General features: G+C 44.7%; 1 protein-coding gene across 1 annotated transcript; it reads left to right on the forward strand.

Moving 5' to 3' along the window:
• Positions 1-10,152: 10,152 nt before the first annotated feature.
• On the forward strand, positions 10,153-17,596 carry metrn (meteorin, glial cell differentiation regulator). Its single transcript, XM_049015268.1, has 4 exons — positions 10,153-10,547; positions 12,143-12,585; positions 13,801-13,860; positions 14,892-17,596. Exons 1-4 carry the CDS (start codon positions 10,450-10,452, stop codon positions 15,203-15,205), a joined length of 915 nt encoding a protein of 304 aa, XP_048871225.1. The 5' UTR covers positions 10,153-10,449; the 3' UTR covers positions 15,206-17,596.
• Positions 17,597-25,741: the final 8,145 nt, after the last annotated feature.

A 25,741-nucleotide genomic window follows, 5' to 3' on the forward strand; every position in this document is an offset into this window, starting at 1 on the left:
TTGGAATATGTGAAGCAATTAGAGAGAAGCAGTGACCAGTTGTTGTGATTGTTTGTAAGCGTCCAATGCACAGTCAGTGCTAGAACATTCCGGCAGATTTTAGGGGTTGGGGGGGGGGGGGTCGTTGACATGTGTTCTTTGTTCATGCATGTTATTGTCTGAGTTGGAGGGAATGTTTGTGTATATGTGTGTGTGTGTGTGTGTGTGTGTGTGTGTGCGCGCCTGTGTGTCTGTGTGTGCATGAACTAATCATGTTTAATTCAGGCATGGGTGACCTCTGCTCTCGCAATGGTCATGGCAGTCAATAGCACAAAGAGCTGTTAAATTAATGGAGGGGGCAAAGGAGAGGGGGAGGCCAGTACTGGCCTCGGTTTTAAAGTGAAAAGCAGATTCCAGAGGCCTGAAAGTGGAGGAATCCTGTACAAGGCAATCGGGCTTAAGCAGGGACCCTGACATTTGGGAAGCAGGCAAAATGAGCCAGTGAACAGCATCTTTTTGCTCTCAATCCTTTATAAATCAATGACAAGTATATAGAGCTGCTGACTGCTACTTGTATCAGCTAAAGTAACTATAATCTCTAACACTGCTAATGTGGGGGAATCTGATAAATATATGTAGCGTTGTATTCAGAATGGTATTAGAATGTGAAATATTTTAAAATTGTACCCCATTCTATGTAATTCAGATATGATGAATACACAGCCAATCAAACAACTCTCAGGTCTAAAAAAGAGAGCTGTAAAAATCTTTTTCATTTTCCAGTCTTTTAATTTATTTTCATCTTCTCCAATAATATACATAATGAGTATCATTTTTAGAAACAGATATGGTATAAAATGTCAAACCAGAATAGTTTATTGTGTAAACTAGGCAACTAAGTCACAAAAGCTCGGCCAGTGAAATACCGTTATCAGATCTTCTCATTCCCCCACTGGTAGAACCCGCAGGTTCCCACCACATCAAGTGGATCCAAGCTGAACCGCTTGCGTTCCACCCGTGGGATCTCGTGCCGAGGGATCCGACCCAGCTCATTTCAGAAGACAAGGGAGCATTCACTGTGGAACAGGACCTCCTGAAGACCAGACTTTTCTGCTTAGCTGATGTGTAGATGTAGTGCATAACAGGAAATTAGTTTATGGGAAGGCCGCTGTGCAGGGAGACTACATCACATGCTGTGACTCTCACACAAGCGGCTTTGCCTCTCACAGCTGTATCTGGAGGCCCCCCCTTTGCCTGTATGGTATCCAGTCTGCTTCTGTACTAATTGCTCTGTTGAAACACCGTCCTGTGTCATAACAACAAGGCCATTTAAAGGAGCCCTTCACACAGACCTTGTTCCTCCCTCCCTGTCTTCTCTATAGGCATCTCGGTCAGTAGGGGATGTAGAGGTAAACAGATAAATGGGGGAAGCCTCTCTGCCTGAGTTCTGTTGACCTCGCTTTGTAAACACCACTTAATTTTCGAATGACAGTTATCAGCCTTTAGTGACAGATAAGCACTGGGAGATTAGATAATTTTTTTCTGTTTTTTTTTGTGTTGGTGGTAAGTATGCTTGAGAAAGTTCTGAGTAACATTTATCAGGGAGGTGTTAAAATGTATTTTAAAGTGAGTTAACAATTTATAGTTGGCTGCGAGGATTGTAAACTGCGTTTTTGATGTTTTTTTGCGACTTGTGAAATGAATTGCCAGTGTTTACAGTGCTGTAAAATATGGTGGTCCTTTTGATATATATATATAAAAAACAATATTGTATATTTAGTATACTAAAGTGTTCAATTAAAAAATCATCTTAAACAGCTCCATGTGAGCATGGAAAATTTAAATTAAATGAGAGACAGTAATGATGATCATTTTCTATATTTCAGAATTTGACATTTGTGTATTTTGTATGTGCTTTTTATACAAATATGGACTGATTTATTGAATTTTATAAATTCATCGAAGGAATTTACACACCTTGACGGGATATTAGCTTCTGTTGCACAGGGTTAAAGGTCAATTAGACCACAGCTCTTGTATTAAACACTGGTCACATGACTGACAATGGTGGACCAATATACTAGCGTACATGATGATCCTAAAGCCACTTCCATCTCATTCCGAACCTCACTGTGAACTTCATGGTGACTGGACTTCCCAGAGGTTTCTCTCTCGGGGGACAGGAGGCTCCATCCTTGCTCATTTCTCGGCACATGGCTGATTCAAACTCCCTTTGACATTCCTGCTATCGGTCTCTGGGCGCCATGTCCCAAAAGTTGTACATTTAAGTCCACACTAAAGATTTTAAATGATGCTGTTTAAATGATACTTTTAATGCCCATTTATTTTTGTAAAATTGCTGCAAAAAAGATTTATATAGGACATTAATACAAAAAATCAGTATTTATGCATCTGTGTGCATTGAACTGCACTGTTACTTTGTAATGATACTTTATTCATTAGTTCATTACCTAAAATAAACCTTTAAATAACATATATATAACCTATATAAAGTATTATAAATATGATACTGTATTTATGTAAAATTGGATTTTGTGAGCTTCCCAATGGTACAGAGCTTCTAATCCCATGTAGCTGGCATGGGAAAGCAAACACCGCTATTGGAAATGGGTGAGAAGGTGGGGAATTTCAAGTGTTTCCACGGGGGCCCGACCCCAGTGCGCTGGTGGGATCTGGCAGCAGGGTTTTTCCCATCGATTCTCAGGTGATACAGCACACGCACTTTCTCAGCGCTCAACAGCAGCCTGGGCAGCCATGTGTGGGAAGCAGCAACAAGGCCATGATGTACAAAGTGCTTTATTTGCGACCTGAGCCCCTATGAGATCCCTGTGAAAACCGACACCCCCTCTCTCATTGCGCTTTCTCATATGTGTCATTACGTCCTAATGGGAATTCACAGTTACCGGAGCCCAGCCTGGTAAACAGGGGAGAGCAGATTGCAAACACAGCTGGGATCCGCTCAACATTCACCAAGGACATCTACAAATCACCAGAGCAAAGCGTCTCTATTTTATGCCAAATTCTCAATCTGGATAGCTGTCATTTCTCCAAATGATCATTCTGCATGCCATGGCCAAATCCGGCTTGAAATCTGACTTGTCTTTTCCTGCAGAGTAATGAATTTTTGTGGCCAAAGGCTCACACTTTCCATTGTGCATTTCTGCCAATCCTCTTACCCATTGGCAAGAGAGATTTTTGCAAAATACAGGAGGGGATTAAGGTGCATAGATCCAGGATGATAATAAACTGCTTTGTGCAAGAGGAAATTGTATAGATTGAACAGCAAACAAGCAACAATGGAAAAAATAGTAAAACCCTTTGCATAAAAAAAACATCTAAAAAAAAGTGCTTCTCTGAAATTTACTTGATAAATTCATTAAATGGACACATGTGGTCAAACTCTATAGGGCCCAAACCCGCCCCAGTCTATTTGGACAGAAACTGCAATGGTTTTGACAGCAATAGTACAGTAGTGTGAAGTTCAAAAGGCCTCCGTTTGGTTGTCATTTTTGTAAGGAATTATATAATTTAGGTGGTTTAGGAGCAGTACGAACATCATGAACGCTCTGAATCAGCCCTCAGCCCTTTCTCCATGGAGATGTCCTACAAGCTGCAGAGGTGACTAGTTTACCATTAATGGGCTTGTCTGAACAGATGCATTTTTAGCATTTTAGCTAATGTCTCTTCTATGATGACATGTACTTGTATAATATATGATACATATGCAAGCTCCAAATTCTCCAACCCAGAGTGAGTAGTAGTATTAGGATTGTACTATATCACATCGCCATATAATTGCGATTATTTGGCACATGTGCAATAATCACCAGAGCTTTAGATGATGGGCGTGAACATTTGTCCGGACACCAGTTATTCGGCACTATGCAGACATTTACTTACGCCCACAATTTGGTAAGCAGATGAGTAGTGCACCTAAAATATTAATGAGATGTGTATTGTGACACCCAGAGGTTAGTAATCTGTATAGATTCGGCATATCTTTATGCATATTAAATTCAGTTAGTGGAGCTTGCCACATGCTACTGTTTTGGTAAATCGTGGAAGCGATAAGCACTGAAGAGGCGATGGGAAAAAGGACAGCTCAGCAGCCGCAGTGTTTTTTTCGAAAGAGGAGATATTGTGGTTAAACAACATTAGATGCTGGTGGTGTGATGGTTCTTCCTGCAGTTTACAATCTGACATGTTTATTAAATTTCTCCCTAGAACTTAGCCCACATGTGGTTTTGTCTCCAATAGGTCTTCTAGATTCTTAATATTTTGTGATGTTTTGTGCAGTTCTAGCTCCAGCGCTAACGCTCATTTATTACCGGTCACTCGTGCGAAGCTCAGACTAGGAGTATTGTACCTTAGCTGACTCCTTGACAGCTGTATGCTTGTGATGTTTTATTTGTATTAACAGAAGCATCCGCTAAATCTGTAAACGTAAATATAATCTTGAAGAAAGGATTATTTTGAGAAGAAATGGCCTTGTGAAAAACAATAAGAGATCCATAAATGGTATTGAGGGTCTATGTCTCTGGCCTTAGACACTGTGCCATGATTCTAGAGCTAGGGCATTTGCATAGCCTTCCTCAGCTTCCACCAGGAGTAATCTAATCATTACTTCCTGCTACTCTGGTCACATGCTATATCATCCATCCAGCAGAGAGGGTAATGCTCTAAAAGATCCTCTTGATACTAAGGAAGTACATATTTTTTCCAATCTAGACCTCGGCCAGAGACAAAGGTGTGTTCTGATGATTTCAGCACGTTAGCCACGTTCAATGGGCCAAAACAATGAGCGAACAGAGAATGATGGTATGTGTGTTTTTGAAAGTCAGCTTTGTGGGAAATGGGGATCAGTGGATGACATCATTAAAGCCAGAAGATGGAGTCATTCTTTAATCAAATCACTCCCTTCATCGCACAGCATTTCCGCAGCTTGGCTAGGGAGAGTGGGTCCCAGTCAAATGCCCCTCCCCCCCTTCCTCCCCTGACATCCCGGGTCTTACACTCCTGGGACCTGCTCCAGAGCCTTACAATACTGCATTTATCTGCCTCGGCTACAAAGAACAGAGGACCTCGGCGTGTCAGACAGGCTGCTGCTACAGTCTCATTTACCCTCGACTCCAAAGAGGTCTTCGGTGCATCTGTTTTGCCATCAAAGCAATTAAATTATCATTTTGAAAGTGCCATATAAGCTTAAAAAAACTCTTTAAAAGACTTGCTAATTTCTTAAATGTAGATTGTATCATTTATTTCTCAAGAAGTGATGTAAATAAAATCCTTCTAAAATACACCTTCCTCTGATGTCAGTGTTAAAGGCCTGCCTTGTGCACCTTGAAGCATCTTACGCTACAGTTCCATTCAGCCTATTCTATATATTTTCGTGGTAACAGTGTTAAGATTTCATTATTTGAAATGTGCAACAATTACTGGCCATTTGTTCCTTTTTAATCCTGGCAAGCCTCCAGAATTTTCTAACACCTGTTGTTGTGAGGTGCGCTGGAAGGTCTGGTTTCCATGCAGGCCCGCTAGCTGATGTTTTGCGAAGCTGTCTCTTTCAGCCTGAGGCGCTGAGAAGGCCTGCGGCTGTATAAACAGGCGATAATGGACATTTCCATGGACACTGTTGACAAATGGACTGACCAAAACCAGTATATCAACACATCACTTTGCAGCACAACAAATCTGAGATCATATATATTTAACAATTTTTCATCCTACACCCGAGCTAATAAATGAAAAAGCCGAACGATGAACTTTTAAAACCAGAGGTTATAGATGAAGGGCTGCATCAGCAACTCATGTGACAATTACTAAAGTCGGCATTGTTATAGCTACTATTAATAGATCTTTATTCATTCACCACATTCTTACAGAAGCCTGGTTCTCCATTCAGATCCCTCGCCTTTGAAATGTCCCGTACGGAACAAAGCCTTCTCTTCAGCTGACAATAGAGCAGCTGGATTTTTGCACATGTGCCTTTGTTGAGGTTTGAAGCCTTGTCATAACTGGACCAGAGGACTGCGGTTCTACTGCCTAACCTTTCATCACGGTGTGTTAGCACAGTCTCAGTGAAAGCCCCACACAGTCTACTCGTAACCCCCTCACGTAGAGATGGATGCCAGCACCAGCACAAAAGAATATTTTATTGACTTCTAATACTTTGACTTGAAAGGGAGCCCTGCAGGATCGACGGAGAACCCAGTGGTGCCTGGAGAAGATACCCAAGGCTGGGATGAAACCCCTGGATTCCGCAATTCATGAGTTCAGTTTTTGCAGAATTATCTAGTATTGTCATTGCGTTTGAGCGTTTTGTTAATGCCCCTATCAACACAACATTATTGAACATGCTGATGTTTGGCTCTGCATTCTCTGGTTACAATGTATTGGATGAGCGTAATAGTTACTTTTTCTGTGGTTTATCCCATGTTCTTATAGCAAGTAATTTCACGTTTATTCACAATTATTTAATCAGATTCGCAAACAACTGTAGTTAATATCCCGGAGTCCATTGTTTTTTAGATTTATATTATTAACCATAGCTAATATGTTAACTACAATGGTATTTTACCAGGTACAGGTGCTGGTGTTATTTAATTGAGTCCATTAGAGGTTCATCTACTCTGTATGGACTTCCTGGGGTGGACAAATTAATGAAAATGCCTAATGGATATATTAATGTGAAGGACATCAGGGGTAGGGCCACCCTTAGCTTTCAGAACTGCCTCATTCCTTCTAGGGATGTTGTCAAAGAAGCACTGAACTGCAGGAAGTGGTAAATAGGATCATTTTACACAAGGAGAAGCTTCTAGTTCTTTGGGGGATAAAGAAGACTGGAAATACAGCATTGACTCCATAACTTCTGTGGAGGCCAAGGAAGGCAGTCACCTTCATCATGGCATTGACGAAATCACTCTTAAACTTTCTTTTTTGCTGTTAGTATGAGGGAATTATTATCTCAGAATATATTTAACATCATGAGGGACCAATGTTTGGTCCATGGAGTGCACCTCGTCCTGTAAAATGACTTCATATTCCTTGGCAGTTATATAACCATGCATAATAATCATCCCACAAGGTTACAGTCGGTTCTGATTATGTGAGAATAAGCCCCAAAACCGCATTCTTCGGTGTAAGTTTAAGGTGCCCTCTGAGGTTATAGGAAGCATAGAAGATGGTTGCCCATACTAGTATGGAGTCCCCAACATGTCTAACAGCTGCTAACAGACCATGCCTTGGATCTCCTCACTTGTAAATCCACCCAGATGTAAATGTAAACCCATTCTGTGCTTCTTACTTACACCTAGTCTGTGCCCATTGGTCTTGGATATGTAGAGCTTCCCGATAGCAGCCCTGCCATAAATCGCAGTTCTGTGAAGGTCCTGCTGTACAGTTTTTGTTGATGCAGGGTCACGGAGATGCTGATTCACATCTATGGTAATCAGGGCTCACGGCATGGGCAGCTGCCCAGTGTGCAGATTTCTTACGAGGCATCGACTTCCTAGCCAGTTTCACTTTGCCTCGGATTGGGGGGTGGGGGCGTTGGTGGCGATGCTGACCTAGGGTGGCATTTAGGCTAAAACCACTACTGATGGTCATTTTTTATGCTGTATTTTTGTGGTGTTTAGCAAATGCTCTGTTGTTGTCCCTGTCGGGGAAGTTTGACTTAACACCGAGTCAACTTCTGTGCTTCTTTACTGTTGTGCTTTGTCTAGATGTTGTCATGATTTTTGAGATTATTTAATGTGTCAATGGAAGTAATGACCTTTATGCGAATGATGGAACTGAAATCCAGGCACTAAATATCCAGAGCTGTGCTAGTTGCATAAATTTGCTTTTAAAACAGAGTCTTGACCTTTTCTAGCTGACATGTGCTACAGCTTGGCAAACACCCTAATATGCCTCAGCTTCTTAGCTTAGTTTGTAACTGTGAAAGAGTCAAATGACCTTTCAGGTGCATTTCCATTATTTTGTAGTATATGTTTCGATTAAAGGATGAATTAAGCAACAGCAGTCTCTTTCCAGGATATACCGAAATTAATGAATTTGGGAATGTTTAGATGTTTAATTTATTATGTCCACAGGCTGGAGTGGTTGTGGACCATCCAGGGCAGAGAATGCTAACTGCCCTCATTAACGGGGCACCGCGAAGCCTGGGGCTTGTCTCAGGGTGACCAGATGAGTTCTCCAGCAGGCCATTTAAATATTAAAGCAACAAAAGAATATACAGCCATCTTAGAAAGCCTGCATGCCTCCCATAAAGGAAACCCAGATTTATTATAATATAATAATAAATAAGGATCAATATAGCCTGTATATGCATAACCTATAAACCTGCTTCATTGTCAGAAAATTAAGCTAGAAAATGCCTCTGCAAGGTTTTCTTTTAATTAGCCTGTATATGAAGAATATGCAATGTATTTCATGCATTATAAGCAATTAAACAGACTTTTGTATTACACTGTGTCTGCATTTACTTATATTGTACTTTTATGTATTGTGGCAGATAATTCTGTGAGTATAAAGTTTCTTCAAAACTACTTAAATTGTGCTGGTATTCATGTGGCCTGGCACAGATTATTGTGACTTTTATGTGTGAAATCAATTTTACTACTACATTTCGAAATAAGGCAGCTGTGGTGAGCTCTTTGAAATTCTTTTCAACAGAAATCCTGCAGTGTGACATCCTTCAGTTCATTTGCAGAAGTTATTCTAGATGTTGTCCTAAATTTATATTATAATGGATGCAATTTAACTGATGAGGTGAAATTGATGGTTCTAAATTAAAATCGTCTATATTTTATTGTGAATGTGTTTTCATTCAGTGATACCTATATGCTTATCCATGCTTACTAATACCTTATCAAGGGCATAGAAGAAGGGATGCAACTAAATATTTTAAACGTAAAGGTCTGTTTTTTTGTGAGTGGGTGGTGGTGGTGGTGGGGGGGGGGGGCACTGAAGCCAAATTACACGTCACCCCCGTCCCCACGCCCCTGCCCTTTATATCAATTGCGCAGGATTGCCGCTGCATTTTCAACAAGCGCTCTCTCTGCCGGGCCCGCGTTTTTTTGTTTTGTTGTGGGGAAACACGTCTATCTAAATCTCAATTGCTTCATTTACATAACTCCATCAAAACCGCAGTCTTGGGTCACTCATTGAAGAGGTTGTGCTTTTATTCAAACTTTTTGGCGGGCAAGTTTGCAGACACAATAGAGGTACTTAAAAACATCTGTTGCCCGAAAGGGAGGCAGAAAAGCATAACCCATAAAAGCCATTGACCTGGGGGGTTTCAGTCAGTCATATATTCCATCGTATATACACGTAGTGTAACTTAAATTGACATATATAGAAAATGCATAACAGTCACAAATTAAGTCGTATATAACAACATGTATTGCGTAATGCTTAAATATGCTAGCCTGTAAGTGAAACTCTACACGTAATGTTTGTTTTAAACCAAAATGCTATTTTATTTCACTTCTGGCGGGACAGAATTGTTTTCTAGATAATATTTCTTTAATAGTTCCAGCTTTTCAGGGTAAAATATTTATGTTTTGAGTAATGGAAACATCGGCATGTAAATCATGGTAGACTTTACTATTATGGAACTGTTCCATTGGTGCCTCAGGAGGTTATAATTGCTTGCGGGAGATATACAAAGGCAAAACTATTCTGATGGAGCCAAATAAAAATATAATTTATTTTTTAGAGTATATACCCTTTTGAGTATTTGGCGTCTTAGGCTTGTGGATTTTGATTTAGACTGTTTATAGAGGAAATATACCGTTAAAGGTCGTAGCTAAAGTTAAAGATCGTTGCTCTTAAAATGATGGCCATATTATTGATGCCCTCATATTCTCACAATTAATATTTGGTATAACTTAAAAGGTTCACAAAATTGTATTTTACATAGAATACAAGTATAGAGCGTACACAATCAGCGCATACAGTACAGGCTAAACGCAAGCGGAAAACCAACGCGCCCAGAGACGCGCATCGCCGTCTTCGTCGTACTTGAATGGTTTTGTGGTGAAGTCATTTAAATCCCGCTGCTCCGTTTTGATGCAAACCCCGCCCCCGCGATACCCTTTCCTTTCGCTGACTGGTTTAAAGTTTCGCCACTTCTCATTGGCCAGCTGGGCGACGGACATTGCCGACGCACGAGAAAACTTCGGCCATCTCCCCAGTGCGCAGCAGTTAGATCCTAGGTACGCGTCGGTAGGGGTCTGTGCAGTTTTGCTAAGGGTAGGTAGTCATCTATATATTGCATCTGTGGATTGAAACAGTTGCGAAGTTATTCGGAGGGATATGGAGGATATATTTATGATCATTTGCTGAAAAGGATCTCCATTTGGACAGCGATCATAGGGCGTTTCTTGGGTCCCGGGTCCCAGTTGCTCGCAGTCGCGTTAAAGTTCAATTAGTCATCCAGAGAAGAAAATGCACCTCTGGGTGTACACAGCGTGGATCATGGTGTGTTCAATCTCTGACATGGCTTTCTCCAGCTATTCGGAAGATCAGTGCAGCTGGAAAGGGAGGCAAGTACATATTTCATCATATGGCCGGAACCTCTGGGTATTACTATTGGAAGACATATAACAATATTCGTTATTCACTTGTTGCCTCTGGGTTTATTGATGCATATTAATAACAGGTGCCTAAATGATGTGTTATTTCTTGATTACGGTTGTATTCGGACTTTTCCTTTTCATGCACTTTTAATAGCTGCATTGCTCATTCAGACTGGCTCCAAACAGGTCAGACGAGTTCCGGCGCTGGCCGTCTCTGACTCAGCACGATAGAACTCCTGCCGGCGCGATTAGGCACGGCTCTTCTCGGTGCGGATCGGACCGGACCGGGGAGGGGGGGACGTGTTTTGTTTGCGCATCACCATTATCTATTTAATCCTTTACATACTTTTAAAAAACAATTAGTCCCACACAGCGGTGGCTACATCGTTCAGCTAGGTGATCACGACATTTTTACAATCCATCATTTAAAACCCCCCTCCGGGTTTGGAAAAATACTTTGAAATAGAATGCCAGAAAGCTATAACGATAAATAAAGCTTGTTCTGGATCGAAGACATTGTCAGTAATTAGACAGATTACAGGATTATAACGGCCGTACTAGTACTGGAATGTAATTAAGAAAAATGAATGGCGGTTGTAAGACTTCTAATTGGATTCCGCAACTTGGCAGTTCCACAGGTGTACAGTTTTGTAGTCGCCTTCTTGGTTGTCATTTTATGTTGCTATAAAACCGATCAGCCATAAAAAACATTGAACTAATCCGGGACTCAAATGGTATGCTCAAATTCTCACATTTCCATCTAATAGCGCTTTGAAACCGGGAAAAAAAGCTTTCGATGGCATCTAAAATCGTTTTTGTCCTTCCTGTGTCCGATTGTTATAAAAAAAAAATAGAGAAATACCCCATGTTTACAACGTTTTTGTATGTGAATTGCAAAATCTTGATGCGTTAAATTATAAAACACTTATGGCTTCCTAAGTCATCCAGTATATCTGATTTGGCGATTTTCCGGTTTATTTTGTGGGGTCGGTGGTTGGAAAAATACTTTCTGGAGCTTTAACATCAGTTGCCTTCGCATTGTCATAAGTTGCTTTTGCCAACAGAGGGCGCAATATTTTAGTATATAATTTAAGACTGATTATATTTATAATTATTACGTATATATAATGTAGTAAAACATGGGCCTTTTGATGATTATTTTATTTTGTACATAGTAATCTGTACAAAAAAAAAGATTTTCTGTCTTACTCATAGTATAGTTTGGGAAAAGTTGTTTCAGAGGATTTGCGGAGGAAAACCACTTTATGGTATTTTTTAAGATCCTTGTACTGGGTTCAGAACGTTTGATGTCAAACGGGATTCTCACCACATCTGAAATGCAGTCAGGCCACGATCCTAAAATTTTGTGCCTTTCACATAGCTCTGGAAACCATTTCCGTTCTTTCTGATAGTCATTATGGAGACTTAATTTTCTGCCCACATGAGAGCTCACACTAGGGCCTTCACAGCCGCTTAGTCGGGAAGGTTGTGGTCCCATTGGCGTCAGCCACTAGAAGCTGAGAGCTGTGATCTGATGTTCTTTCTTCTCTCTCCTCCTTCAGCGGCCTGTCTCAGCACCCAGGCAGCGTTGAGCAGATTTCACTGCACTGCGCCGAAGGCTCGCTGGAGTGGCTCTACCCTAAGGGGGCGCTGCGGCTCTCGCTGTCCCCCCGCCTGCCCTCTGCAGCGGTGGGGCCCGTGGGCAGCGGTCACAGCACCTCGGGTCACATCACGGCCTGCATTAAGCCGGCCGAGAGCTTCCTGGGTGCCCAGCTGTACCTGGAGCGTGACGGTGTCCTGGAGCTCCTGGTGGGCGACCGGCCGGACGAGCTGCGCCCCCCCCGGGTGCGCTGCTTCAGCCGCCAGCCTGGGGAGAGGCTGGCCCTCTTTCTGCAGGCCACACCGCACCAGGACATCAGCCGGCGCATTGCCGCCTTCCGCTACGAGCTGCGGGGCGACTGGAATGCTCGCTTGTCCCTGGACTCGGATCCCATCAGAAGTGAAGGTGAGATTTCTGACGCTCCACGTTTCCTCGTTTCTCCCTTGTTTTAATGGCTGGATCCCCACGTTGCCGGGTCCTTTCCATGCCCACTCTCTGGGAATGCCGTGGGAACCGTACTACTTCTAGTGCGCCAGGGAGGAAGGGGGAACAGGAGCGTTGCCAGGAGTACCCCAGAGGCCTGGGCATCGGCGCCCCCTCTGGCCTCTCCGGCGAGCGGAGAATTCGCTTTCTGCTGCGGAGAGGGGAGACGGCGGAACAAAAGCCCAGTATGAGGGGGCCGAGCGGAGAGCCCGGCTTTTCATTTGGGCACATGAGGGTTTTGGGATTAGTTGAGTTTCCCTGGCAACGGGGAGGCCTCTCATCAGCTGGGATGCTCTTCTTTTGTTTTGTCTTTCCTCCGCGGGGATGCCTGTCTCCAGGAATTCACCCAGCCTGATTAGTGACTGGGGGGGGGTGGGTGATGCCCGAGGGAGTGGACACCATTAAAGGGTCCTCAGTGATGGGGCGTTGGGGGGTGGGAGGGGGGGGGGTCTCACGGCACCGAGTGAGCAGGGGGATCTTTAAAAAGAGATGGCTTCCTTTTCAGACCCTCTAATCTGAAAGTAAAGACTGGTGCTGTGGTCACACTCCCTGCATGTGATTTCTTTTTATATCGAGGAAGGGGCCTTAGACACGCACACACACCAAATTCCTTTGAGTCCCTAAACCGTGAATCCTAGAGGAAGTGCCCTTCTAGGGTGAGAAAGTGGCTGTTAAGTTTTTGCCCTTAAGATCTTTTGAACTCCTTCACACTGCTGGCTCTGATCCGGGGGGGGGAGCAGCTGGCAGTGCCTTAACGGACCTGGGGGAGGCGAAGGTGTGTTTATTGGCCCTTCAAAGCGTCTGGCCTGGGTGGGTTTGCTCGTGGAGCCGCTTGACCGTCACCCTGCCCCCACCCCTCTCATCTCCCCTGCCCTAAAATTCCCCCACTAGAAAAACAGCTGTCTTCAGCCAGGGCGTTGAACTTCTTCCTGTAGAAAAGCAGCGGCCTGCATCCTGCTCTATAATCCTCCTTGTTTGTCTTTTTGTGCTTTAAAGTTGTTTCACGTTAAATATATGAACAAATCGCAGTCTGATTGCACATTTTCAGTTTCATCATACCCCCCGTCATACTGTGATTCTGCGATCTCCTGGTTTCTCCCGTATCTGCCTCTGAATCCCTGCTCTTTCTGTCCTCAGGAGCCTGTAGACCCTGTAATGACAGAGAGATCCTGATGGCTGTCTGCACCAGTGATTTCGGTAGGTTTCTTGCACGACTGTCTACTCCTTTTGCCCCTATTGTGTGATCTGTAGGTTCCGTGTCGTGAATGTTGTACATATCGTCCATCCATCCACCCATCGGTTACCCAGTGTCAGGTTGTGTTGAGCCCGGAGCAAGCAGAGCACAGGACAGGGATCGCCCTTGAAAAACCAGCCCACCGCTCATTATATATGCATGTAATTACATTCATTTATGAAGTGAACTACATGCCCCTATTAGTTTTAAGTTACGCGCACGTTGCCTGTTTCACAGCGGCGCGTGACGCTAGTTCTGCTGCGGCTACAAAAGCAGGTCTGTTTTGGAAAGACAGGCTGGACTAAGGCGTGTAACGCAACACTCCAGAATAGTAAAGGGCAGCGTTGAAAAGCAGAGAAGGACTCTCACTTAATGCCATTGATTCCCTGCCCCCTTATGTAAATAAGCATTTGAGGTGAAACTGCCATATCCTGTCCATATTCCCCACCTCGGGCCACCCACCTCAAACTAGAGTCCTGAAATAGCCAGAAAGGCAGCAACACAGGCGGAAGTTTCTGGAAGTATTAGTTTCTTCAATCCATTCTTCTGGTGGAACGCGTCCCTACGTCCCAGTTCTTTTGTTCATGACCGCAGGTGCTCACGTTACTTGATACACTGAGAATTTGGTTTTTAAATGATTTCTCTTTGGGTCACCAGTGAAAAGGTTCAGTGTAATTAATTGTATATTCTTACCTGAGGCTTTGCTGTGAGTGAGTTGACCCACCCTGCCTCTGTTTTTCTCTTGCTATTCCAGATTGCACGATATCAAAATTGTTGTTATTTTGGTTCGATATAAGTGATTTGGTTAGATAGATATGTGGATGTAATACGTATATGGCCAATTAGTTGGCTGGATATGGATAAAGATAACTGGATTTTGTTGTAGCTAGCTACGTAGTATCGGTATAGCTGCCTGACTATAGTTACAGCTTGTTACTGGACCACAAGCAGAATGCCTTTGGGAAACAAGTCTTTTTGCTTTTTTCAAATTCAGTTGTCCGGGGAAATATCCATTCGGTGGTGGATGATGAGGACCTCCGGGTGTCAGTCATCAAGGTCAGCGCCACCCGGGTGTACCGGCAGAAGTATGCCCTCTTCTCTGGAAGCGGCCGCCTCACTAAGTGGGGCGAGATCCGGACGTTGCTGCAGTGTGGTGTGCGGCCCGGCGCCGGCAGCTTCCTCTTCACGGGCCGGGTCCATTTTGGCGAGGCATGGCTGGGCTGTGCGCCACGATACAAGGACTTCCTGAGAGCCTACGAGGCGGCGAAGGAGAGCCGGCAGATTCCCTGCGAGTTGTCGTCAGACTGAGGCGCAAGGTGTCCCTCCAGAACTACCAGAGCCGAAGCGGGTCTGCTCCAAAGCCACGTGGGAGAGGTAGCGACCTGCCCCCACCCCATCAGCTGGGGAACTGTTGCTCTCCTAGGCTCAACAACAGAGGAGCTCATGGAATCATCACAGAAGAAAATCGATGCATCCTCAAAGCAAAATAAGCAAGTGCTTCATGGAGATTTTCAGTTCCTTTGATGGGGTAGGGGGTAGGGGTACTATTATTCTTGAGCCCAAAGACATTTTAAGAACTTTCTGGATAAAGAGCCATGAAGTTCTGGGTCACCTAGATGAGGTATCAGTCATGGATATAGGAAGGAGCACCTTTTTGTATTTTCTGGACAACAGTTCTTTTCTTAAAACTTGAGAACAATAACAGGACATCTACAGGAGTCACTCATCCACCATAGACTTTTTTTGATGTCCAAAATACTCAGGAAGTTAATGACTTTGGTAGGTTAATCATACCAACTCTTGATCCACCATAAACGTCACAGGGTGTGTCTGTTGGCTCCCGCACTCATGTGCCCACCTACCAAAGCCCCGAAATGTGAGCAGAGATAATGAAGAACTGGACTAGTCTTGCCGAAATTCCCCATCTTTTGTGTCTGCTTGTAAATTTGAGTCGTAATAGCCTGTCCCGTCTAAATATGGGGTCCGTCATTGTGTGAAGAGCTAGCCCTCCTCCCTCTAGGTGTGTCCTCTTCTTGAGGGTCTTTGGGGGGAGAGCATGATGTTTGAGGTGTTTGCACTGTCAAGGGAATGGGGATTTGGCGAGGGTGCCTGTTTCGAGCTTTGAACCGGGAAACCAAAACTAAAGCAGATTATATGTAGTTTAGAAGGTATGATCAGAAGTTAATATATAATTGTGACACCAACTGCCACTGTGGTTTTGGAGTTTGCAAGGCCAGATTGGTGTAGGACCAGCAGAGTTATGTGCATAGCTGCTCAGGCTATTACCGTTCCGCCTTTCAGTTGTACATTGGCTTCCCGCCGTAAACTGGGCTTTTCATCTTGCAAAAGTTATGAGAAACGGTTGTGATTTAAATTTAATTTTTTTCCCTCCAAGCCAAGTATCCACGGTTCCCTCGCATGCATGTAAACTACCCACATTTTGTTTTGTTTCTGTCATCTTGGTTGCTTTGTGTGTGTCTGAGTGTCTTTTGGATCCTAAAATTATTTAATTTTCTTTTTTAAAGTCCTGTTGATTACATTCAAGCACTTCCCTGTGTCAGTGTTTTCAGGTTCGTCTTGAAGAGTGAGCAGCACAGGCTGCCTTCGGTTACTGTGATGTTTATCGCCTTTGCTGTTACGATACATGAATCGTCCTTTTATGTCTCGCCTGAATTCAAGGTGTAATGATGAGGAGCTGATTAAAATAATAAGAAGTCTGCTGGAAAGTTGGGTGGGGTGGGGAACTGGGATAGAGTTTGGCCTGAAGCCCCAGCAAACTATGGACATGTGTGGCTTGCTGTAACATGACCAGACTCTGTAGCTGGACCTGCTTGCAAGCGAGGCAGGACTTTCTGTCAAGTATGTGAGCGTTCAGTATGCAGATTTACTCCAAAATATGCCATATAATGCAATACAGTTGGGGCATAGCACGGGAGAAATGTATTTGTTATAGCAGAATTTACACTCAGTGGCTTATTCATTAGGTGCTTCTTGCCAGTACTGGTTAGGAGCCACTTTTGCCCCCAGAACTGCTTCAAGGGTAGATGAGTTGTGTGTTCAGAGAAGCCTTCCTGCACACCACTGTTGTACTGAGCTGTTATTTTTGCACTTGTGGCCTCCCGGTTAGCTTTAGCGAGTCTGGCCATTCTCCCCTGACCATGCTCATTAACACGGTGTTTGCTCACATAACTGCTGGAGTTTTTTCTTTTTAGTTTATTGCATCATTATCTGTGTCGAGATCCTAGGAAGGTGACTATTTCTGAGATGCTGGAGCCACCGCATTCAAAATCGCTTGGATCGCGCAACTTGGCGACTGTAATAGTTGGACAAAAAGCCACATGATTGGCTGCGTGGGAGAGCGGGCCGTTTCCATTAACAAGCAGGGGGACCTACTAAGCTGGCCACTGAGTGTATATTATATGCACTAAATTTTTGAAGGAATGGGATATACCAAATTTAGGAGGTATTTTATCATTTTTGAAAGCTCAATGCTGCCATTTTACTGTGTTTTAATGTTTTTATAGTATAAACGTTTGTTTTAATCACTGTTATAAATAAAATATGTTTAATGGTGTGTAAAATAACATAGGAGTTGTGCAAAAAAAAAGCAGTCCATGCAAGAAAAGAAGTAAAAAGTGACATTATCCGACTTGTAAAGTGTTTGTACTTGACGTGTCTTATAAAAGATTTATACAAGAACTTCTTTTCTCTGGCTTGTTTTTTCCCCCTATTAGTTACTGTTTTTGGGCTGTTTGTATTGTTATCTTTAAATCTCAGTTAACACATTAAACACGGGATTCAGAAATACTTCAGTAATTCCGTAACTGGTTTAAAAATCTTCAGAAGAAATATTACCAAAATCAGGCTTTTTTTAATCTGCCTCCCTTCAGAACCTCAAGCCTGCGCAGCAATGCAAAAAAAAACTTAAATATGCAAATAAATTTTGCTGTAAGCAAATAGCTTTAAGAATCTATGTTTCTCCCCCCACCCTGGAGGCTCATTTTCAGTAAATAAATCCATGGTAAGCATCTAAAATTAGCTTCCAGTGTGGAAAGAGGATCCTCCTTGAGATTCATCTGTGGTCAAACAGTATTTCCATCTGTCATACCTAAAAATGGGGCTTACAAACAATACAGTTCCCCCCCCCTCCCGGCCCTTCCCGGCCTGTTTGGGTGGGAGCTAATGGTCAGCTGCCCGGTCGAGCCCCATGCCTGCTCCTGACATAATCTGCTGTGGAATGAGTAGTGAGAATGCGGGTGTGCGAGCGTGAGAATGGGCCGTGCGGAGAGCTGCTCCCCGGAGGCCGTGCCGCCAACATAAAGGAGATAAAGCAGCATCGCTGAGACTCGGCCCGTCTTTTCGTTTCAGGAAGTAATAAATTCCCATTAAAGGACACGGTTGCGGCTGTTAGGGGGAGACAGTCACACGGTGGCCCCGCCGGCCGCTCACCCGCACCGCTGCCATTCACAGATCCGTGGGCACACACACGGATAAAGGCCCTCTGGGGGGGGAAGCTGGCCCAGCTCCAGCTCACAATCCCCCTCCCCTGAGAGCCCAGACACAAACATGAGCCCCCTTTCAGGGGCACGTCAGCAGCGCTGGGGATCTATGGGCGCTGCGGCGCCCCCCACAGGCCAGCGCTTGGCAGGCAATGCGTCCCTGCTCCCTGGTGCCCCCGCGCTGGCTTCTGTAAATGATTTATGGAACCAGAAATCGAATTCCCTCCTTCTGACCCCCCCTTCTCGATCCACCAGCTTATTCTTCATGTCCTCAAACTGGATTGCGAAAGAGTTTTGAAATATATGAAGACACACTCTATAGTTCACCTCGGCCCCAAATGTGTGCCTTCGTGTCCCTGTACAGTGTGCATGGGTGTGTGTGTGGGTGTGAGCTCCAGGCCAAGGTACTCTGAGGTGATGACAAAAACAGGAAGCCGGTGGGGGGCTGTAGGGGTGGGGTATGAGGGTTTGCTGGGAGAGGTGTGGACTTCCGTTAGCCCCAGTGGGAGATGGGGGGGAGAGGGAGGTGGGTCAGAAGCTCTTCAGATCACTAAGTGCACACCCAAAAATACAAGCACTTTCGGTCGTCAGCCTTCAGTGCTGTGTTTATGCGGCACCCAGAGGAGCATCCGGCCATTCGTAGCCGTGCGGAAATTAACGCCGGTGCATCGTGGGTCTCTGCGAGTTAGGAAGCTCTGCCTGTGATCGGCAGGTGACCAGTTCCAATCCCACCGTTGGACCCCTGAGCAAGGCGCTTAACCCCCAGATACTCCAGGGGCTGGTTGACCCTGTTTCCTCCAAAAATACATATGTTGCTCTGGATAAAAGTATCTGTTAAGTACGATAAATGTGAACTCCAGAAAATAGATGAGGAACAAATGTGTTTGATCCCTTTGGGATGAAGAAATTTGTGGTCTGCTTGTGGTCTGCTTGTGGTCTGCTTGTGGTCTGTTTGTGGTCTGCTTGTGGTCTGCTTGTGGTCTGCTTGTGGTCTGCTTGTGGTTCTGTTTGTGGTCTGCTTGTGGTCTGCTTGTGGTCTGCTTGTGGTCTGCTTGTGGTCTGTTTGTGGTCTGCTTGTGGTTCTGTTTGTGGTCTGCTTGTGGTCTGCTTGTGGTCTGCTTGTGGTCTGCTTGTGGTCTGTTTGTGGTCTGCTTGTGGTCTGTTTGTGGTCTGCTTGTGGTCTGCTTGTGGTCTGCTTGTGGTCTGCTTGTGGTCTGCTTGTGGTCTGCTTGTGGTCTGCTTGTGGTCTGCTTGTGGTCTGCTTCTCTCTCATGCTGGGCCAGCAGAGAGTTTCCCCCCAGCGTGTTCCAGAGCGGACAGGCAGGTATTGGGTAACGTGCTTCCCTGTCTCCTGCCTGTGCCTGTGACTCCCCCCCCCCTCACTGACCCCTGTGGCCTTTTGCCTCTTTGGACAAACAAGATAAGGCCGTGCCTCATGGGGGGGAGGGGGGAGTAGGGGGGAGGAAGAGGGTTGGGAGGGGAGAGTGGATCCCTGTTTGTTTTTTTTTTTAATGACATTACTAACATTCTGTATAAGGAGCATGTGGAATTTTTCCCTAGCAGGTGTTTTTGTTACTTTCATCACTCTACACTGGATTCCAGTTTTAAACTGGAAAAAAACATCCTGAGATGTTGTCTGTTTACCTGGCTATGAAAGACAATCAGGAAATTAAAAAAAAAAAAAACTACCTCTAACCTAAAAATAGTAGCTTTGATATGACTGGAATGAACCTTTGAAGTCCTCAGTTTTCAATGAGCATAGAGATCAGTTAGTCTGTCCCTTGGAAACTCTGTAGCTGGTATTTCACATTTGCATTCATTCAAAGGCTTGAATGAAAACAAAACAGTCGCCCGTCAGCGTGATTGATTTGGTCAATTAGCGGGGACAGGAATGTGATGATTAGTGCATAAATAGTCCCTCTTGGTTCTCAGTGACTTTAATCAGGCTTATTTTTTTAAACTGAAAATAAAACCAAATCTATTGGAGGAAATAATAAAAGATGATTCCCATAATGAAGATGAAATGAGTAGAATTAACTAATATGTTTCCTAGCCAAAGTGCTCACAGAACACATTTCCATACATTTATACGTTTGTTTTTACTGTCAGGTGCTTAAACAGAGGATGGGATCTGTTTTACAGAGTCTTACCTTTGGTCCACCGCGTCCTGGGTCTTGCAGGAGAGGCTGTGTGGTTCAGCTGCACTGGTGCCTGTGGACGCCTGCCTCAGTCAGACGTGCGGCATGTTTACAGAATCACCCCTGGCAACATATTGGCTCGGGGGGGCACATCCAAGCCGGCGTCTTTGTTTGCCATGACTTCTGCACTGAAACGCACCCCGGAGACGCACAAAAGCAGCATCCGCCACCGAGTCTAATAACTTGGCCGTGAGGATGGATGACCTTATCGCTCGGATCGCTGCTAGGCCAGAACATTCCAGAACAAGACTGACTCCAGAGAACGGGGCCCAGAAGAGGCTGGGGGTGGGGTACGGACTGACATGGGAGGTGGGGGCCGAGTCGCTGCCGTGCGGAGAGCGGGGCAAGAGCACGTTAATGTGGATGTGTTATCCCTCTAGAGTGCTGGGGTGGGAGCCCTGGTGCACCTTTGTCCTTGGAGAGGCTGCAGATGGCTGTAATCCTCCTCAGAAAGCAGGGAGAGAATCGTTCACTGTGGCATGACGGTGCTGGTGCACTGGGTGGGTGGGGGCAGGGGTGGTGATAAAGGACTTGATTGAAGATTACTGGGGGTTCTGATTTTGGGGGTCAGGGGTCTTGATTTGCAGAAGACGGCAGCTCTTGTTTCCCGCCAAAAATGGTGAACCCCTAAAGTCAGCAGAAGTCTCCTTATCCTCTGCGATCTTCTGCCAACTCCATTAAGGCCAAAGGCGCTGCTTAGCCACTCCTTCTGTGTAGATAGGGCCGGCCCCGAGAAGTGGTCAGCAGTCAGCGCCGAACAGGGCAGTCATGCTAATGACATGCTAACAAATTAGCAAAAATGCTAATGCCCCCATAATTTCAGAAAACCGTCATTAGTGGGGTGTCATACAAACCTAGCTTGCCTAAATCCCATTTTAAAGAGAACATCAGAAAGAATAATTACTGTGAATATGCCAGAGTCAGCCAAAAGACCAGCTTTCATCTGTAGTCTGTGGGCATTGTGGGTAATGTGGACAGGAGGGTGAAACATTTTTCCCACAACAGCAGCTGTGGGTCGACTACTGCAGACAAACACGGAACTGATTTGAGCTGTATGGATTGTTGCTATGTGGACTTCAGATGGGCAGGACACCGATGAGCTTCCTTATGGCAACATGAATTAACTCACAAGACATATGAATGATAGTTTTCATAGCTGCAGTGGCCAGAAGTAACAAAATAACATATTCTCAGCTTCCGTAACTTCTAACTGCTGCAGGAAGGCCTGTGTTCATTTAAACACTCTCCGCCGGGCCACTTTCTTAGTTTTTCCATGGATCAAATTACCGGGTGGACGAGAGGCTCCCGTGGGTTCAGCCAGGTCACTTTCTGCTTTAATGCAAGTCGGCCAATTAAAAGAGTCGCTTCAATGTTTTTTCAGGCATAGAGTTTCAAGTTTCTCTGCCCGGAGTGGAAGGACAGCTCCCGGTTGGAGAGTGATCCTTTCCAGTTATTCAAAGTCCTTTGAGGCTTGTTCTAACCTTTGCCTTTAAGTCTGCCATTTCTGGACTCTTCCTCAGTCTGTCATGAATAATGGCTTTGGGGCTCGTTACATACATTCTAGCGCTTTCTTAACCTGGAAGTATCCTAAACAGTGACTAAATCTGCGTTCTGCTCCACAGCCTTTCTTCCTCTCACTCTCTCTCTCATTCTCTCTTTCACTCTCTCTCTCTCAGTCTCTCTCAGCATGAAAGTGCTGACTTCAGTCTCTCAGACCTCATTGTGAAAACCTCCTCGCCCAACTCTCCATGGAAATGAGTCAGTGTGGAGGCTGTGACGGGGGGGGGGCTGGAGGAGGGGGGGGCTTGGCTATGGTCTTCTGTAGCCTATGGCTGCAGGCTGTGACCAGCATAAACTGTGCTAAAGTGAGACTGTTTAATGTAAAACATATTTTCAGTAATGCTATAGTAAATAAAGGATAATAATAGAAAGGAATCAGCAGGAAAGTGTGGGAAAACGTAGCTCTGAGACTGAATACAATATGCGCATCACTTGTGTTCATGTGGCGTAAATTTAAAGTTTTGATTGCGTATGTGAGAAAGTATGCAGGTTCTTTTTTTCCACTGGGGTTATGTTTCCCTTCTGGCTGGGACCCTCCCCTGCTCGCAGCCCCTCAGACGGCACCAGCTGTTTTGGGACGCGGTGGTAACGTCGGCCCAGGTGTGCACACCGGGCTGACGACGTGCGGTTGGCAGGCTGTGTGGCGCCCGACGCACACGTGCAAAGGCCGTCGGGGGTGAGGTGAGGTGGAGCGTGCCTGCAATCCCTGCCCGCCGCTTTGCTCACACTCTCCCTGCTCTGTCTAGGCAAATGTGCCCAGCTTGACTCCACCTGTTCCTATTTGGATCCTCGGGCCTCTGTCCCAGGTCCGTGCCCACTGGAATTTTCTCCTAATTAAGACAGGGATTAGTGGTGCAGTGTGGGAACTGCCTGGAGTGTGGGAATGAAAGGAGCAGCCCTCTGCCTCCCAGTCTGAACCTCTCACACTCTTCGTACCCCTCTCTCTATCTCTCACTGTGTCGTTCTTACCAGGCCAGATAAATGCTCCCTCTCTCTCTCTCTCTCTCTCTCTCTGTCTCTCTCTTTCTCCCTAACTCTCCAGCCTTCTCAATGAAAAGGTAGTGGGAGAGGCACCACTGAGGGGTACAATTTGCCCCAAAATGCCAAGATTTCTGTTTCAGAGCGTGGCGTGTTGAAAGCGAAGCAGGTGTTCCCACATCCCTCCTGTCACTCTCGTTTCCGCGGCTTTGCAGACAGACAGAAGCAGACAGACGTACAAAGGGAGCCCAATGCGTTGCAGACCCGTGCGAAAAGCCTGTAAACGTTGTCATGTAAAAATGCGTGCACGGTCCATTCATTTTCCCACTTATTAGAGTGCGGTTGAAAGCCCCGAACGGGGAGTCAAACACAAGCCATAGTTAACACAGGAGTAATTTTGATCATGTTTCTCATTTTTGATTTATTCATTTCGATTTTCCAACAATTTGCGATGTTTTTCCTATAAATAAGTTGCAATAAATTGTGCTCATTAAGATTTTTCCATCTTTTGTTATACCGATTCTTTTGTGCTAAGAGTTACTTATTATAGAGAAATCGCTTTAACGCTGATGTTTGTAATAAAGTGTCCTAAATGTGGGACGTCCTCTCCTGCCCATGCCTGCTTATTGTCAGCCTCCTGCTTCAGACTCCCTTTCTCACACCCTCCATTGCGGCAGATTCTTTCATCCGGTGCTCCTTCACCAAGGCCTGTCCGTTCCGATTACATTATGTACAAACAAACACGCAGTACACAGCCCCTTTGAGTCCTCATTGATTCCGCTTTCACCTCCAGCATGTTCCCAGGGCATTCCGCGCATACTTCCCGGTGGCTTTCGCCTCGGCTCTCTTGGGAATGCAAATTCTGTTTCGCAAAGTAAATACTATATCAATTAAGCGTCAGCTCTTAAAACAATGGCCCCCATTGAACAAGGCATGTCAGAAGCAGGACAAGAGGACGTTCTTTCTGTCAGAGAGACTAGTGAACCCAGGCTCACACTCTGTGAAGCATATTCAATTGATTATACAAAAAATCTATTTAATTGTAATTATGTGGGACCTACTTCCCACATCTCGTTCATTTGATACAAAATGGCATTAAACCTGTGTGGTAGAAGGACACCACAATTGATTCGATTATTGTGTGGCTTTGGAAGCTGTACATTCTGATAGATATGTTTGCAGTGACTCAACCTGTGTTGACAACACAGACATGATAAAACACAGCAAAACAAGAGCCCAGAGTTTACAGCCAAACTGAACTAAAAAAGATGCTTTTAAGATGTGTGTCTTCAAACAGTAGGCGCGCATTGATCTCACATACTCTGAGAACTAAGATAGGAGCTTCGCTGGGATAGGGCAGATAATATGCAACCTGGAAGCCATCAGTCTTGGTGTGCAAACATGTCCGACACTTTCTGTCACACTCGTGTCCAGTGGCAGTTAATTTAGCCCGACATTCCAAAATGACGAATCTCTCGTCCAGATGAAGACAATAAAAAAAGCCCAGGCTCACGGCAACATCCTCTCTCCATGTGTGTTTGACCTTTCACACAATAGAAAATGACTTGAAATGAAAAAAAAATTAAACTTCATTAACTTTAAATGATTTTTCAGTTTGTGTGTGTGTGTGTGTGGGGGGGGTGTCATGTATACAGCCGTGGAAAAAAGTCCGCAGTACAATTTTTTGTTTCACTCATTTCTCAATTTATGGGTGTGCGGCTGTGAATAATATATACTTTTCTTTACAAACTGCAGCCTGGCTCTTCCCTGCTTCTCATTGATGAAGGCCTCTTCCTTGCTTTATGGGACTTCATTCCTAGGAGCCTGATACACACTGTCCTAACAGTGCACTTCACACCTGCACTTAATGTTTCCCTTTGCTTCTGAAGGTCACTTGATGTCATCCTACGATTCATCAGAAACTGTGAAATAAGTTGACAGTCGTCGCTGGCATTAATTAGAAAGTTCCTTCCTCCCTCTTCCTGGCTGGTTCTTGGTCATTCCCAGTGTCTCCTGCTTCACCTTATTCTTGTGTCCTGCTGTCTTAGAAATTTTGAGCCTGGAAGCAGCCTGCTGCTCAGCGTAGGCTTCTGCCAACAGAACCACGATTAAACCAGGATTTGAAAATGCAGGTTTAAGAATATAGAGTGGTCTCTTAATTTTTTCCATGGCTGTATATTACAATGTCCCAGCAATTTGATGAAAGTCTATTATTTTACCTTGTCAAGACCATTTTTTCAGTCCCTACAAGAAAAAACTAAAAAATGCCAAAAGGATTGTATTTTGTTTGAGTATTTATGGTTAAAGGTAGAGCTGGGTAGGGGTTAAGGTTGTCATTATTAGGATTTGGGTTCTGTCCATATAAATTAATGTCCCCAGAAAAATATAGATCCCTAATCTGTGTGTGTGTGTGTGAGTATGCGTGTGTGTGCATGTAATGCAATACAAGTGCCAATTGGATAGGTTCATCCTTGCAGTTAGCTAGTTACAGAGCCCCAGCACAGGCTATTTCCCTGCTGCAGCTGTTCTTTCAGCTTTCTGAGCGAAGGATGTAAGTCGCCCACTAACACGACAGACCTGGGGACATGGAGCTCCCTCTCGCTCGCTGT

This window comes from Brienomyrus brachyistius, chromosome 5 (genome assembly GCF_023856365.1).
Source record: "Brienomyrus brachyistius isolate T26 chromosome 5, BBRACH_0.4, whole genome shotgun sequence".
Lineage (NCBI taxonomy): Eukaryota > Metazoa > Chordata > Actinopteri > Osteoglossiformes > Mormyridae > Brienomyrus > Brienomyrus brachyistius.